The following is a 16,177-nucleotide window of genomic DNA, read 5'->3' as shown; positions in this document are numbered from 1 at the left end:
CTTGCCAGGTGGAAATATTTTGGTCCAGATTTGTTGTTCTATCACCTTTCAGAAAGTTGGGATAGGGGTAAGGGAGATTTGAAATAAAATACTTTGAATTGGAGGCACATGGGCCAACTTGGGACTGGGATGTCACTTTTGTATTTTCAAGGTGTTTTTGAAGGGAAGTTGTAGTCGTGTATGAACATCCCCCCTAATTTTTCCTTTCTTTTCTCACTGTCTTCTTTTGTTTTCCCTTCTTTCTCTGTCCCAGATGCTTTCCTCCCCCTCTCTGTCTGCTTGCCTCTTTGATAGCTTCCCTTGTCCCTGTCCTCTAGTTATTGCTCCCTTTTCTTCTCTTCCCCCTCCCAGCCCCCTACCCCATCCCTTTCTACCTCTCTTTGCCTCCTTTTTGCTCTACTCCGACTCATTTCCTGCTCTCCCTGGAGGAGTTAAGCAGGGGCGATGCCAACCCTGCAGACTGTTTGGAATAGTTTAAATGCTTTGACACTCTGGATGTACTAGATGGCAGGGGAGGCAGTTTACTGGGTAATTCATATGCAAAACTGCACTATAAATTTAAAGCCTGTCTCAGTTGCCGTGGCACCACTAAGCATTTCATCAGCGTACAGTACAGTATTTCTGCCATCTTTGTTTGCATTGCAGTGAGTCATCAAAAGTCTGTCTTGTACCAACACTCGGAGCCGTGCATTCCTCTGGCTCTGAGATTTCGCTGTTTTTAAAGCTTCAGTTTGAAGTTGGCATTTACTCCGGGTCCCTAATCAAAGACGGCTATTCATTCCCCAGAGCAGCCTGAATGTTCATCTGCATCCGGCCTGTTCATTTAGATGCCGTTCGCTGCCTGGGAGATTGGACTGGCTAATATAGCCTCAGCTCCAGTAGATACACACTGAGGGCTGGAGACTTTTTCCCCCTCCCTCCCTCCCCCAGTGCCCCTCCGCCCTGAGTGCACGCTCTCCTCCGTTTGCTGCAGTTCCCGTAGCGGCACAAGTCACTTAGCCGGCCTTTGGCGGTGACAACCTACAGTCCCACGGTACCCTAAGGTAGGTTTGCCAGCCAGGATACTGGGAGCCAGTAAAGTTCTTTCTCCAGAGAGTGTTCTTGCCTTCTCTTGGACCCAGAAGCACAGTGAGATTGCCTGTCTGACGGCTCGTCTCTCTCCTTCGCTCCTTCTTTCCTTCCTTCCTGTTCCTCAGCTCTGCAGATAGAACCGGACTTATATATTTTTTTTCAAACAGAGGAGCCTTTGTGCAGGACTTCTGGCCTTTTCTAAATCGACTGTTTTTGTTTATTTTTTTCTAATTCTCTCTCTCTCATCTCCCCCCTCCCCCTTTAAAATTTGTCATCAGGTAAACATCTCTTTGAGTCCCACTGCTGGCTTTTCAGGACCAACCAGGATCCAGCTGGTCCTGGTCTAGCTCTGGCTCTAGGTCTGGAAGGTTCTTGCTCTCTTCCCCTCCCCCTCCTCCCCCTCAATCCCATCCCATTTCCATTTTCAGTATCTTTCCCTTTCTGGAAGTCTCAGGATAGGATTTCCCCTGCAGCAATGATTTGCCTAAGGCATGGGGGGGCATGTGTCTCTGTGTATCCTCTGCTTAGTTTGTAACTCATTTGCTGATACAGCTCAGACCAACCAGTTTGGGTGTGGAGACTTAACTGTTGATGCAGCAGGGGACAAGGGATGGTGGAAAAGGTTGTCACCTAGTACTTCTAAGAGAATTCTCTCTTCACTTTCTCTCCTGCTTTTTTTTCTCTTTCTGTGAAAGTAAAAAAAAAGTGAATGTGTGGGGGGGTGGGGGTGGGAATGTAGACAACCAGGTCCTTTCTGTTGGAGTAAAAGGGCCTGGAATCTTTTAAGGCAAAAAAAATAAAAACTTAAAACCTCTTGCTCTACTATACTGCACTACAGTGGTGAATATTTCTGTGTCTTTCTGCCTGTTCCTTCCTTTCCTCTTCTCTCAGATGGGTACATATATGTCTCCTGCCCATGGGTAGGTGAGGATTGTGTTGCTATTCAGGAAGAGTGCTAACTTCCAGAAATGTTGCAGGAGAAGAAAAGAATACCATCAGTGTTGGCAACATTCCCTGGGCCCTTTCTGAAACCAAAGGTTTCTTGTCTGGGCCACATCAATTTGCTGATCTGCAGTCTCTTGTCTGCCTTAGGTGTCTGGTGGGGGCGGTAGGGAGGAAAGGGTGGCAATAGGAGGTGTTTAATTCTCCCTTCAAAAGCTCCATTCCTTTGTTACTGGAATTTTTTTTTCTTTTAAAAAATATATTGGCAGTATATTCTTGGAGTTAATTTAGAGGGAGAAGTTTGGAACCAAGCACATATTTAAGCCTTGGGTCTTTGTTTTTTCCCCTCCCTCCTACTCTTTTCCTGATCCTGCTTCCAAAGCAGAGTTTCAGTGTAAAAAAACAAAGTGTTGCTTAAATCATTGAAAAGCTCTATGGTTTGGAATAATGTTGAGGAAAGGACTATGGAAGCAAGGAGGTAGCTGGTCATAGGGAAATTTGGTCTTAAGAGAAAATGCCTTCCTCTCACTTTTTAAAACAGACTGTCCATTTAACCCTTTATGGTTGGGTAACTGTTCACTCTACCACTTCAGCAGAAGTTCTTGAACTATGAATTTTCACGCTATTTTCACAAATTTTCATTAACCCAGATAAGAAACTGATTCAAATTTGTCTCTTCTTCATCTTTCCCCACCATCCTGAACCTCCCCTGTCCTTCTTTACAGATGTGCCCTTCTTTGGAACCAGCTGTGTTGAATGTCTAAGGTGTCCTGGCTCCCTGCCCAGTCATGTCCCAGATGTTGCACATAGAGATCCCCAATTTTGGGAACACTGTCCTGGGTTGCCTGAATGAACAGCGTCTGCTGGGGCTCTACTGCGATGTCTCCATAGTCGTCAAGGGGCAAGCCTTCAAGGCTCATCGTGCAGTCCTGGCGGCCAGTAGCCTCTACTTCCGGGACTTGTTCAGTGGGAACAGCAAGAGCGCCTTTGAGCTGCCGGGCACAGTGCCCCCTGCCTGCTTCCAGCAGATCCTCTCCTTCTGCTACACCGGGAAGCTCAGAATGGCAGCCAGTGAGCAGCTCGTGGTGATGTACACAGCCGGCTTCCTGCAGATCCAGCACATTGTGGAGCGGGGCACAGACTTGATGTTCAAGGTGAGCTCGCCCCACTGTGACTCGCAGACCGCCATGATCGAGGACACCAGCTCGGAGCCCCAGAGCCCCTGCAACCAACTGCAACCAGGCCCTGCACCCTATGTCATGTCCCCTTCTGTGCCCATCCCGCTTCTCACCCGTGTGAAGCATGAGAACCTGGAGCTCCAGCCGGCCTCAGGCCCAGGCCTGGCTGCCAAACGGCCCCTGGAAGCTGGGACCCGGGATGGCTCGGGGGGCGGCGGGGCGGCAGTGGGCGGGGCAGCACCTCTGAAGCTGTCTCGAGTCTCGTACTACGGGATGCCCAGCCTGGCCACTCTCATCCCCAACATCCAGCAGGTACAGTACTCCCAGGGTGAGAGGACCAGCCCCGGGGCCAGCAGCCTCCCCACCACTGACAGCCCCACCTCCTACCACAATGAAGAAGATGAGGAGGATGACGAGGCCTATGACACAATGGTAGAGGAGCAGTACGGCCAGATGTATATCAAGTCCACGGGCAGCTACTCAGGTAATATCACAAAGTAACGTGACAATCATTTGTGTTTTCCTGATATGTTATGCTTTCTGGAAGTTTTCATGAGGGTTGTATATTTGAGCCTCCCAGTGCTGGGGGAGTTGGGGGGGGTGGGCATTAGACCCTGAGCTAATCCATGACATGGATTAGACTTCCTGTTTTCAGGTGATGAAGATAAAGTTCTCAAGGGGAATATATAGATCTTAAAAGTTTTGTAGATTCCTCAACTTTACTAAATGATTTAAAGCTGTGAGTTGGAACCTAGGTCCCAGAGCTTAGTTTTTGCTGTTTTTCTTTTAAATTTCCCTTAATCTCTCCATTCCTGTAGCTACCTTTCTAGTTGGGCTTTAAAATTTCCTGAGCTTTGAGAGTAGACATTTATCACTTACCAGGAAATCACTCCCCTTTTCCCCATGTTTCTCATGCCACATTCACATCACTTTTCCAAGTAATTTTCAAGAGATCAAATGGACGTGAAGCTGATCCACTTGGAGATAGGATGGTCTCTTCTTTCATCATCTCTGCTCTTTTGGTCTTTTGCTTAAGTGACTTGTAGGTGAGGGATGCTGGGGTCCCAGGGCATTCATCATGATGACTAGTCTAAAGAAGGTAGTCTTAGCTGGAGAACCCAAGTTTGTTTAGATTTGATGGCCTAATGCTGTTTGGCATCTGATCCTAGAGGGCCAGGAGTTTCCCTAATATCTATCTGCTTTTCCTTGCTCCTAAGACTTTTAACTCATTTATGTTCTTTCTCTGCCAGGAGGAAAGCCAGTGTGGAAATTGGCTCACAAAAGAGCCCTGGCTTGACGGATTTGTCTTAATTATATTCTACCTGTTTCTCCCCTTGGGGATGATATAGCCCCCCTCCCCCCATGGGGTTCAGTTCTCAAAATAAGGAGAAGGGTTTATTTAGCCCTAAGAAGCAATTGGGAGGTGCCTAATCAAATAGCATCCAGGGCTTGGAGATGGTACCCTCAGCAGTTTACATTCTCTGTCATGATGATCAACTTGCACGGGTATAGTACTTGCCTTTCTTTCTGTTATTTGGCTGTGTATGCCTTGATCTGAACGTGGTGATTTGTGGGGGGGGGGGGGTTGACAGACTGGGGAGAGGGCATAGGGTGAACATCTGAGATTCTTGTCATTTCTTCTGTTCACTCCTTTTCCTTAAATCCCCTTGCCAGGTTCCCGTGACTGATCTAATTAGCAAGTTTCAGTAACCAGTTTCCTTTTACTCCAGTTTTACTTTCTGGTTTTTCTTTCAGCATAAGGTAGTGCTGCATTATTTTCAGAGAGAATAGTCAAGACAGTTTCTTTTATGGAATCTAGTAAAGGTGAGTAGGTAGCCTGGGAAGACTGGCTATACACAAATTCAGAATCCCAGGACAATACTGGTCTGGTTTAGTTAGACACATCATTGGTGTAAACCCTGTTTACTTTCCTCCAGGGGTCTTTCTGTTTCCATTTGAAATTTAAAAGGATTGGAGCACCATTATTTCCCTTAAAATGTTATAGTTCTGATAGAAGGGTACTTTCAAGGGAGGCTGTTTCTATCTCAATGACCCAGTACCAAGGGCATAGCCAAGAGAGGGGTTAGTTAGCATTTATTTCCTATGTTGCAAAGAACTCCTTCAGCAAGCCAGCAGCTCCCTAGGGTTGTGCACATAGAGAATTGGTTCTATGGATATAAAATTCCGTTTTGGAGGCTGTCCTGTATTTTAATATAGGGGCAGCATGTTGAATTTAGCTAGGGATTTGGGTCAGCCAACAGTGTTGTTTGTAATTTGGCCTCAATAATTCAGAGAATTTCTCACTTTACCCCTCCTGAAAACAAACTCTGTGTGTGCATTTATGTATGTGTGCTTGCGCGTGCAAATGTCTTCTGACAACAAGGCTGATTTGGCCTGCGGGAAAAGAAATCTGTCCATCGGTGCAGTTTTCTCTGCCTACAATTTTAACTGAGGAAACTTAGACACACAGTTTTGTGGTAGGGGAGACTCACAGGAGGGGTATATTTCCACTAGAAAAAATTCAGTCTTCTTATAGAAGAGGGAAGATTACTATGACTTTTCCCCAGAGTGGTGCCAGGCAGGGGTTGGCATCCAGTAGCATGAATTGGCAATGGGCTTTGAAGGGGGGGACCCAAGTAGCCTAAAGCTGGAAGATCTCTTCTGCAGCAGGATGAAATCAAATGGCTTGCTGCCCAGACATCTAATTTTAATGAAATTGGTATGCCTAGTTCTTCTTTTATGAAGATTGAACTCCTGATTCTCAGGTACTTTCTGGATTTTAAAAACAAAAACCAGTTTCAAGCTAGAACTGAATTCTACCATCCATTGGTTCACTAGTTTGATCTAGGCATACTTTGTGATGTACATTGTTTGTCCTGTACATTATGAATAATGATCATGAGGAAACTAAAGCCAATAGATATGAAGCAGTTCATTATAGATTAGAGACAGAAAGGCCATAGAACACTAGCCTTGAAGGTGGGAGATCTGTATTATATTAGTGGCTTAAAAACACTTGGTAGTTATTGTGTAGGATTCTGAGCAAGTTGGACTCTTTGATTAGCCTCCTTATCTTTAAAAGAGAGGACTAGCATAAGACTTGTGCTCCTGGTTTCTTAGGATTGATGTGAAAAAGAGGTAGTGGTGAAGCTTAAAATGTTAGAAATAAACATGATTAGTAATTACTCTTTGGTTATGGTCCTAAGTTCGGATCTTACTACTGTAGATAAATTGGTTATTTCTGCATGCACCTCAGTTTCCTTATTTATAAGATGGGAACGAATATTCTCTATCTCTGAGGGGAGTCCTGGAAGGATCTGTTGGTAAATTTGAATTCACTCTGTAAGATATGAATTGCCATAAAGATGCTAATCATTGTCATCTATGGGGATGTTTAATTGAAGTAGTTATTATTCATACTCTTACAGGTATCCCTTCATTTTAAATTCTGACCTTGGGAGAGGCAACCTATTCCTCCCATCGCATTCTTCACACCATTGTTCCTGGCTATAACATGATGCTATTTCTCTAAGGCTGTGATTTTGTTTTAAAGTGGTTCACCAAACCATAACTGGGTCAAGGAAATGTGGTATATGTATGTTTTTCTTGGTTAGAATCTAGGTTATTTGAAATAGTGCTGTTAACATTTCTGTCTCTTTTAGGAAGACTAGTTTGGTCTTCCAGAAGTGCTTCTGTTAGAAGCTCCTTAAAGGGTTTTCTGGAGGTGAGTAATGGAATCTTAGTGGTTTGCACAGTGCTTTGTAACATTAGGAGTATAATCAAATAGTCATTCCAAAAAAAATTATTTAACTGTCTCTTCCCCTACCCTCCACATTGAACAAAGAAGCAAAATAAAGTGCTCTAAAGTCGATAGTCTGGCAACAGAAATTCCCATATTGGCTATATCTGAAAACCGACAGGTCTTTTTCTGCCTTTTAAGTTCATAATCTCCGTCAGGAGGTAAGCAGCATGTTTTATCTTTATTCTTTTGAACTATTGTTTTTCAGTGCATTGATAAATTGTTTTTTCTTATCTGCATCAGTTTGTAGATTTCTTCTCAGTTTTCTCTGTCAGAAACTGTCCCACCTTCATGGAAATGAATATTCCTTTGTTCTCCTTTATTAACCATTTTCCAATAGGACATTCACTAAATTTCTAATTTTTGGCTACCACAAAACAAGCCGTCAGCTTAATAAAATCAGCTGGCATTTTTATTGTACTTTCAAGTTTGCAGTTTACATACATGAACTAATTTGAGCCTCACAATAATTCTATAAAGTAAACATAATAGAAATTACCCAATCTTCCTAGGCAAGGTACCTGACACACAAATTAAATGACTTGCTTGTCATCACCCATTGTAATAAGCCTTGGAAGTGACACTAAAATTTGGCCTTTCTGATTCCAAATTTGTTCGCTTTACAGTGACTACTATAAGCTATCTTTGTAAGAGATTCATGCTTTAAATATCCCTTTGGATATTATGGAAATTATGTACTGACCCTCCCACTTAAGCTGCTACTCCTTGTGAAATATTTGTTTGTTCATTGTCTTCTTTCAAGAGTTAACATGAAATGAAGTCTTCTATTTTTAGACTAATTCCTTCTTGTGACCTCCTGGCTGCAGGGAACCTCCTAAGGAATACTAGGATGGGCTTTTGGCACAAACACACCCTTTGGAATTTGCCACCTCACTAGTTAGGAATAGTAAGCACCCTTAAGTGGACTCCCCCTTTCACAGTGTTTTTGTTTGTTGTTGCTGGTTTTTTTTTCTTGGTGTGGGGATGGATGGTTGCTGGTAGGGAGAGGACATTTTCTGGATGGTAAATTTTCTCTCTCCCTTGAGCCAGTAGCATCTACAGGCTTCTTTTATTCTCAGAAACAGCCTTTGCATATAAAGAGCCCCTGTGGACCTTTGGAGTCTTATTCTCTTTATCCTTTGGACCTCAGTTTCCTCCTATGTAAAATGAAGGGCCTGAATTAGGTTTTCCCTAAGGTCTTTTTAATCAGTTTATGATTCTACCTATATGTTTATATTTAAGAAGTCCATAATGGTTGACTTTGCACTTGCCATATGGAAATACAACGGGCTCTTTACCTCTATACTACATTGTTTAATGAGCCCAGTTAGTTGGACTTGCCAATTTTGAATTCATTTTATGATAATAAAGCTGTAAAATATACTAATGCCTTTTTGCACAGCTACCTTAGGTCCCTTTCTTACCTTTCTTTTTTCTGAGATCTGGATGGCAAAGTCCTGTCAATTAACTTCTTTGGGCATATGGTATCCTTTTAGGGGCAAGGATGGCTTAGAAGGAAGAGTACTGATATGGCCATCTGATGGAAAAAACTGGATTTGGAGTTGGAAACCTGACCCTGCCACTTACTAACAAGTGACCTTGGTCTTGGCAGCTCTGAACTTTAGTGGTTTGCACTAGATAAGTATTCAAATATTTTATCATTTAAAATCATCTTGAGCACAGGCTTCCCTAGACTTGGAAAGGGGTCTAGGACACAGAAAAGTGTTAAATATACATGCTGTTAATCCATACAGTCCCATGGAGCAGTTCCTCCACACCCCTTAATTCTCTTTTCCTCTTCTCCTCTCCCCCAGAGACAAGACAGACAGACAGACACACACACACACACACACACACACACACACAGAAGGGAACTTGGTGTTCATGTAGTCTATTTCCTTCATTTTACAAATGAGAAACTAGAGAGATTAATAACAACCCAAATCAAATTTAATATGCTCATTTTGGGTATACAAAGAAATAAAACTGAATTATTTGACATTTCAAAATGATGACATGGGTAGACAATAGCAAAACTTTTCCAGATTTGAACTACTCCCCCTGACTCGAGTTTCTTTCCCTGGCTACTTTTCTTTCTAGGCCTTGGGATTCTTCTTTGTATGTGACCCCAGGATGATCTCAGTGTTTCCTATTGATTCTGTGAATTTTGTAGATGGAATAGTACATGCTACATGAAGAATGGACAATGGTTTTTTCTCACCAAGGGTGATGGTACACATATATCTTGTGCATTTAATAAATGAGAAAGGGAATGTGTGAAATTGGGAAATTACAGAAGTAATGTAGAAAGGTAGAATAAGATTTTTAAATTTTTGTTGTTGGTGTGGGTGGAGTGATGATAACATGATAAATTTTAAGAAAAGCACTAGGATGAGGCCAGGAAGTAGTCCTGGAGTTGTACAAGGCCTGCCTCTAGCCCATTTTCTGCTGTACCAGGAGAATGTACAGCTGCATATGTTTCCTAACTCATGCCCCATTTAAAAGGCAGCTGCATTTAAATCCATAGTACATGGTGAAAATCAGCCTAAAAGATTTTTTTCCCCACTGAGGTCAGGCTATCTGGCTCCACTGCAGTAAGATGATAGCCCATCTAATGCAGGGGAATAGGAATAGGTTTTTGGCAGGGGGAACCTTTCCCTGATCAAGAACAAGATGGATAGCTAGATGGTGCAAGGAATAGAGCACCAACCCTAAAGTCAGGAGTACCTGAGTTCAAATCCAGCCTCAGACACTTAGTAATTACCCAGTTGTGTGACCTTGGACACGTCATTTAACCCCATTGCCTTGAAAAGACCAAAAAGAAACAGGGAATTAGAGTTATCATCTACTTTAGAAGGAATTGGGATTTTCCAGGCTTTGAAAATGGTTGAGAATAATATTAAGTATGTTACAGGTGGGTTGTCAGTTTCCCGGAGCCCAGATGGCTTCTAGCTTCACCCATCTTGCTTTTTCTGGCACCTACACCCCCAGTCTGAGCAGAGTCCTCTGCCATGTGGTCCACAGGGAAGATTGCTCTTCTCATCTTCATAGTAGACTTTGGGGCTAATATCAAATGCCCATGTCCCTCCCCTGGGGCTAGACCTCTTTGCCCATAAAACTGCAGGCCCCCATTTCCTTCCCCACTAAGGCGCAGATGTTTAATTTTAGACTGGCAGATGTTTTGCTCTTTGCCGAGATCTGAAACAAAGGCAAGATATGGGTATTTATAAACCAGCAGCTCTGCGCCTGAACTCACTTGGAATTAACTCTTTCTATGGAATGCACAAATCAAATCTTGGGTGCTTTCAGTGACATGGCAATAGATCTGCAAGCTAAGCAGTGTGGCAGGCTGGGGTGGGGTGAGGGGAGGAGGCGGACAGGCGGGAGATTACTGGGAGTCTTGCTGCTTCTGCATTGAGACAGTGGTTCATGGCACCTGCATTGAGCAGATAGACTAGAGGAGAAGGAGCACTGGAGAGTGAGAGGAGGGGGTTCTTCTAGGGATGTTGAAGTTGAAGCTTATCTTCCTTGATAAGATTACATGTGTAATTATGTTCACGTGTGACTACTGCACTAAGAAAACCACATCAAGAGTCCTAAACTAATGTGTCTCATCTATTCATATCCTTTTCATCCTTCAAGTCTTAGTTCCTATCTTGCTTTTCTCCCTAAGGTCTTTGTTATCCACCCTATGATAATCCCCTGGACATTTACAAAACTTAAATCCTTTGCATAGTTGGCTCCATTATCTCAGTACTCTTAATTTTTTTAGAAACTTTTTAACAGTTTTTTTACCTATTTTTTCTTTTCTTCCTAGAACATCTTTCTTGCTACAAGGAAAAATATCTGAGCACAGCTGTTCAACTTGGATCATTTATTCCCTGGATCCAGGGCTGGTCATTACATTTTAGTTCGACTGTTTTGTTCTTTTTAATTTTAAAAAGGTTTTATTTATTTTGAGTTTTACAATTTCCCCCCCAATCTCACTTCTCTCCCCCCACCCCCCACAGAAGGCAGTTTGCTAATCTTTATATGATTCCCATAGTATGGATTGATCTAAGTTGAATGTGATGAGAGAGAAATCATTTCCTTAAGGAAGAAACATAGTATGAGATATAACAGAATTATATAAGATGACAATATTTTTTAAAAATTAAAAGTAATAGTCCTTGGTCTTTGTTCAAACTCCACAATTCTTTCTCAGAATACAGATGGCATTCCCCATCATAGACAAGCCAAAATTGTTCCTGCTTGCTGCCCTGTTGATATGAGCAAGTGTCCATTAAGGTTGATCATCATTCCCATGTTGCTGTTAGGGTGTATGATGTTCTGGTCCTGCTCATCTCGGCTCAGCATCAGTTCATGTAAATCCTTCCAGGCTTCCCTGAATTTCCATCCCTCCTGGTTTCTAATAGAACAGTAGTGTTCATCACATTCATATACCACAGTTTGTTAAGCCATTCCCCAATTGATGGACTTTGCCTCAGTTTCCATTTCTTAGCCATGGCAAACAGAGCTGCTATAAACATTTTTATAATCTCTTCAGGGTATATAGCCCCAGTAGTGGTATTGCTGGATCAAAGGGTAACTTTAGCAAAGTGGCAGGATATAAAATAAAATCTCATAAATCCTCAACGTGACTAGTAAGATGCACAGAAGGAGCTGGAAAGAGAAATCGCATTCAAAGTAACCTAAGACAATATAAAATACCTTCCTTTTTGACAACAATTACAAAACACTTCTCAAACAAATAAAATCAGACTTAAACAACTGGAAAAATATCAACTGCTCCTGGATAGGCTGGGCAAATATAATAAAAATGACAATTCTACCAAAATTAAACTACTAGTTTAGTGTCCTACCAATCAAAAAAAATTTTTTTTTGCAAGGCAAATGGGGTTAAGTGACTTGGCCAAGGCCACACAGCTAGGTAATTGTTAAGTGTCTAAGGTCAGATTTGAACTCAGGTACTCCTGACTCCAGGGCCAGTGCTCTATCCACTGCGCCACCTAACTGCCCCACCAATCAAAATTTCATATGCCTTTTAGTGATTTTCCCCTCACCCCCTTTTAATTTATTGTAGTTATATATATGATTTGCCTAGTTCCTTCACTTTAGTTCATACAAATTTTAAAAAAGTGATTGGTGCTTTCCAATGATTCGCCCTCCCTTAAAAAAAGTTAGGATCTCCTTATAGCAAAATGCACAGAGAAGAAAATGAAACCCAGGCAGTTCATATCTAATGACAAGTCTATTCTCTCTGTATTCGAGTATACTGTCCTTGTACTGAAGGAAAGTAAATGTTTCACCATTAGTGCTCTAAAGTAAAGCTTAGTAATCATTGCTTTGGCCAGTGTTTTATAGTCCTGCAGTGCTTCCCTTTATTGTGGTTATTGCTTAAACTAGTCTTAATTTGCTTATTTTATACTATTTGTTGAAGTTTTCCCAAGTTTCTTTAGAGTTCTTCATATTCCTTTACTATGGTGCATTAATAATTTCATTACTTTCATGTGCCATAAATAATTGATTTTCTAATGAATCCACTTTCTCTTTTGGGGGTGGGGGTGAGTAACAATAGTGCAATCTAAGTTATCCTTCTAGGAAATACTTTAAATTTCTTCAACAGTAATCTGAGATTGTGTGGAGAGGGAAATGCCTGTCATAGGATTTAGGCAAAAGAGTGGAAGTAGGTCAAAGTAGGTGCTCAAGACAGTCAATGAGTGAATGAGTCAATGAATCCCAGTCCTTTAATCACTCTTATTAAACTATCATTAATTACTTTTAAATCTCACTTTTATTGACTGAAGTAAATTTTCTTGGTGTGGAATGATAATTCCCAGCCAGCCAATCCCAGAGAATTCTATTTCCCAACCAACCAGTCTGAGAAAAGGACAGTTGACAGCATACATTTTGGAGATTAGCTTTGGAATCTTCCCAAATTGATTGGAGTCATTGGTTGTCATTCTAACTGTTGCTTGGTTTGTATTTTTTGCTCCTATGTGCCTATAACAGCAAGCTTATGGAATAGTTTTTTCCTGTTCCCCTGTATTCAAGCCCATTTGATTAGTGAATCAGCATGTCTCTATGTTGTTATAAAAATCTTCTCAACAACCCTATTAGGCTGCAGTTCAAGAACCATTTGCCCCAGGTCATAGAACTGTCAGAGCCAGGAACCACTTACCCAGGTCTCAACTACAAATCCTTCTCAGCTTTGTACTAGGGAATACAGAATGAGGAAGACATATTCTCTGCTAACAGGACCCCATACTCTAATTGAAATAAGACTTAGAACACCTTTAGAGAATGCTTAAAATGCTAAATTCTATGGAAGTGCAGTAAGAATTCAGAGAAGGGGGAGTGGGACAAATGAAAAGACTTCAGGGAAATAGGGGGATTTGAGTAGAATTTGGATGGGGACAAAAGAAGGCCTTCTAGTTAGGTACAAAATTAGCAAAGGCTCAGAAGAAGTGATATACATGCTGTGGGTATAAGGAAGGAAAGAAATGAGGCTGACTAGAGAATATTTCTCTCTGTTTGTGTGTGTGTATATATATATATTTATGTGTATATGTAAGATGGAGGGAATGGGTAGGGAGCCAATATAAACTATTACTTAGGCAGCTGGATTGAATGAGAGGTGTTAAGAGTTGTAACTCTGGCCCTGGAAGTTTGTGATGGATGTAGGTTTTAGGGTGTGGCTATTCCATTATTTTTTCCCCCCTTTGTCTGCTTTTAGGTTCTGGTTGGCCAGTGGGCATCTTTAAATTTATTCCTGGTCCACTTTTACTATGTTTGACTTGAATTTTTTTAACTGATTAAGCATTATTGAGCCTCTAACTCTCCCCCCCCCCCCCCCCCCCATACTGGTGGAGAAAGACTATTCCTTTCACTTTTTGATACAGTGTCGGTTTGTTTTCCCTTCTGAAATTTTCCCTTTCCTCATCTCCTTTTCATTGCTATGCGCCTCCTATTGTTGATTATCACAAAATTAACCAACTTTATCCTCAACTTTAGTTCTTGATTCTGTTCTATCTAATGTGTAATTATGTATTTTGGATTTTGTTCTTTAGATCTGTTTTGTTCTACAAACATTTCTTTGTACACAAAGGCATAAGTTCTTCCTCATGAAGCTTATGGTTTCATTATACAAATAAATATAATGCTAAATATAGTAAGTGTAAAAAGTGTCACACAAAGAACTTCATGAAGTCTGAAGATGGTAAATTTATTTCATTTACCTTCACTTAGTCTTTTATTTCTTAATGAAATCTCTTATCTTGTCCTTTTCCACTCTGACACCCAGCTGCCAAAAAGAATCTTCTTAAGTGTGATTTCCACTGGATCCCCATTGTGCCTCTAGGAAGCAAGGGAATTTAATCTGGCATTTAGTGCCTTTCATGATCTGGCTTCCGTGAACTTTACAGGTTTCTTTCATGCTGCTCTTTATCATGAATGCTCCACTCCAAATAGTACCACGAACTATCAGTAGGTGGCACAATGGATAGTATGTGGTCTGTAGTGTTGTCGTACCATAGGCACTTAGTAGCTATGTATGGTGATTCTTTTCTTTTTCTTGAAATTTGGTAGTACATATAGTACCTAAATTACACTGGAAGAAGATGGTGGCGCACTCCCTATATGGTGATTTTTTTTTTTAAGGTTTTTGCAAGGCAAATGGGGTTATAAGTGGCTTGCCCAAGGCCACACAGCTAGGTAATAATTATTAAGTGTCTGAGACCAGATTTGAACTCAGGTAGGTACTCCTGACTCCAGGGCCGGTGCTCTATCCGCTGTGCCCCCCCCCCCCCCCCCTTAAAGCAATTCAGACTAAGACCTATTTTGTAACTTGCAGTCTTTGAGACTTGCCCCTGTGCCTGGCACACAACAGACAATAAATGTTGACTTTGACCATGTAGAAGGATTTCAGTCAATTCTCTGTACTGCCTATAGGTAGGGTTGCTTATCTGGTTTAAATCAGTGACCTTAAAGTCCTCTTTTTCTGTAGCTTCAGTAACTTCCTGTTAATGGAGCTAATATTTGATCCCATTGGTTGCCCACCATATTTATTCTTTGGTTTCTTGTTTCTTATGTTCCTGAGGAGGATTGGGTTTTTCTCCCATGTCCATTCTTGTGTGTTATGTATTTCATGAAGTAGAATAGTTCTATTCTTCCCTCCCTTGTTGCACATCTATCTATGGCTCATACCTTATCTTTAACTCTTATCTCTGAATAATATTGCCAATGTTTGCCTTAGTTTTAGATTACAGAAGTGGGGAACCTTTTTTTCTGCCAAGGGCCATTTGGATATTTATAACATCATTCATGTATTTAATTAATTCACACCTTATAAAGCTACTCAATTTATTGAACATTTGAGTTCTCACTGTGGTTGCAATTGTGGTTGCCAAACAGATACAGCCCGAGGTCCAGAGGTTCCCTACCCCTGATTTAAAAGGAAGATGGGATTTGAGAATTGGTCACAGATGAGTGAATTTTAATTGCAAAAAATACCAGATCAGCAGAACCAATGAAAGGTTTCTGCAAACAACCCCCCCCCCCCCCCATATGTTATCTACTCTGGTCCCTCTTGCCTTCTCTCTCTCTCTCTCTCTCTCATTAGATTTTTCAAGGCAATGGGGTTTTAAGTGGCTTGCCCAAGGCCACACACCTAGGTAATTATTAAGTGTCTGAGGCTGGATTTGAACTCAGGTGCTCTTGACTCCAAGGCCAGTGCTCTATCCACTGCGCCACCTTGCCACCCCTCTCTCTTTTTTAAAATATAGAAAATACATTCTAGGCAGGAGGACATGAAGGCCAACTAGTATAAAGAAGATTAGGGATTCCCAGGTGGTTTCTTCCTTCTAATCAAACCACAGATCAGAATGTATATTTTTGGGAGGTTGTCAGAAAAGTAACACATTTCCAAAGTAGCAATGAAATGCTATCTGTGAATGCCATGGTTGCATCCATGTCACTGGGATATATGTTGACTGAAGGTTTCTCTGAAACCTAAATTAGAGAAAGATTTGTCAAACAAAAACTTAATAATCCCAGTTCTCCCTTTTTTCTGTCCTGTCACAGTGATCATCCTCTGCAATGGAGCAACAGCTTAATATATAGGTTTCCCTCAAAATAAAACTGCCTCCTAGTACATAATGCCCGCATGATTTTAAATTTTCCCATCAGG

General features: G+C 41.5%; 1 protein-coding gene across 4 annotated transcripts in view; it reads left to right on the top strand.

Moving 5' to 3' along the window:
• NACC2 (NACC family member 2) overlaps positions 1-16,177 on the top strand; it is a 120,584-nt gene that overhangs the window by 78,960 nt on the left and 25,447 nt on the right. For 2 of the 4 annotated variants that reach the window (XM_074210679.1, XM_074210680.1), the window contains exon 2: positions 2,739-3,675. In XM_074210679.1, coding sequence (XP_074066780.1) covers positions 2,802-3,675 — 874 coding nt within the window. In that variant the 5' untranslated portion in view covers positions 2,739-2,801. Of the gene's footprint in view, positions 1-941; positions 1,044-2,738; positions 3,676-16,177 lie in introns of those variants that run through there. The other 2 variants (XM_074210682.1, XM_074210681.1) reach the window with 2 other exon arrangements.

This window comes from Macrotis lagotis, chromosome 1 (genome assembly GCF_037893015.1).
Source record: "Macrotis lagotis isolate mMagLag1 chromosome 1, bilby.v1.9.chrom.fasta, whole genome shotgun sequence".
In the NCBI taxonomy this organism is placed as follows: domain Eukaryota; kingdom Metazoa; phylum Chordata; class Mammalia; order Peramelemorphia; family Peramelidae; genus Macrotis; species Macrotis lagotis.
The sequence above is the reverse complement of the archived record's forward strand: the minus strand, read 5'-3'. Positions and strand labels throughout refer to the sequence as shown.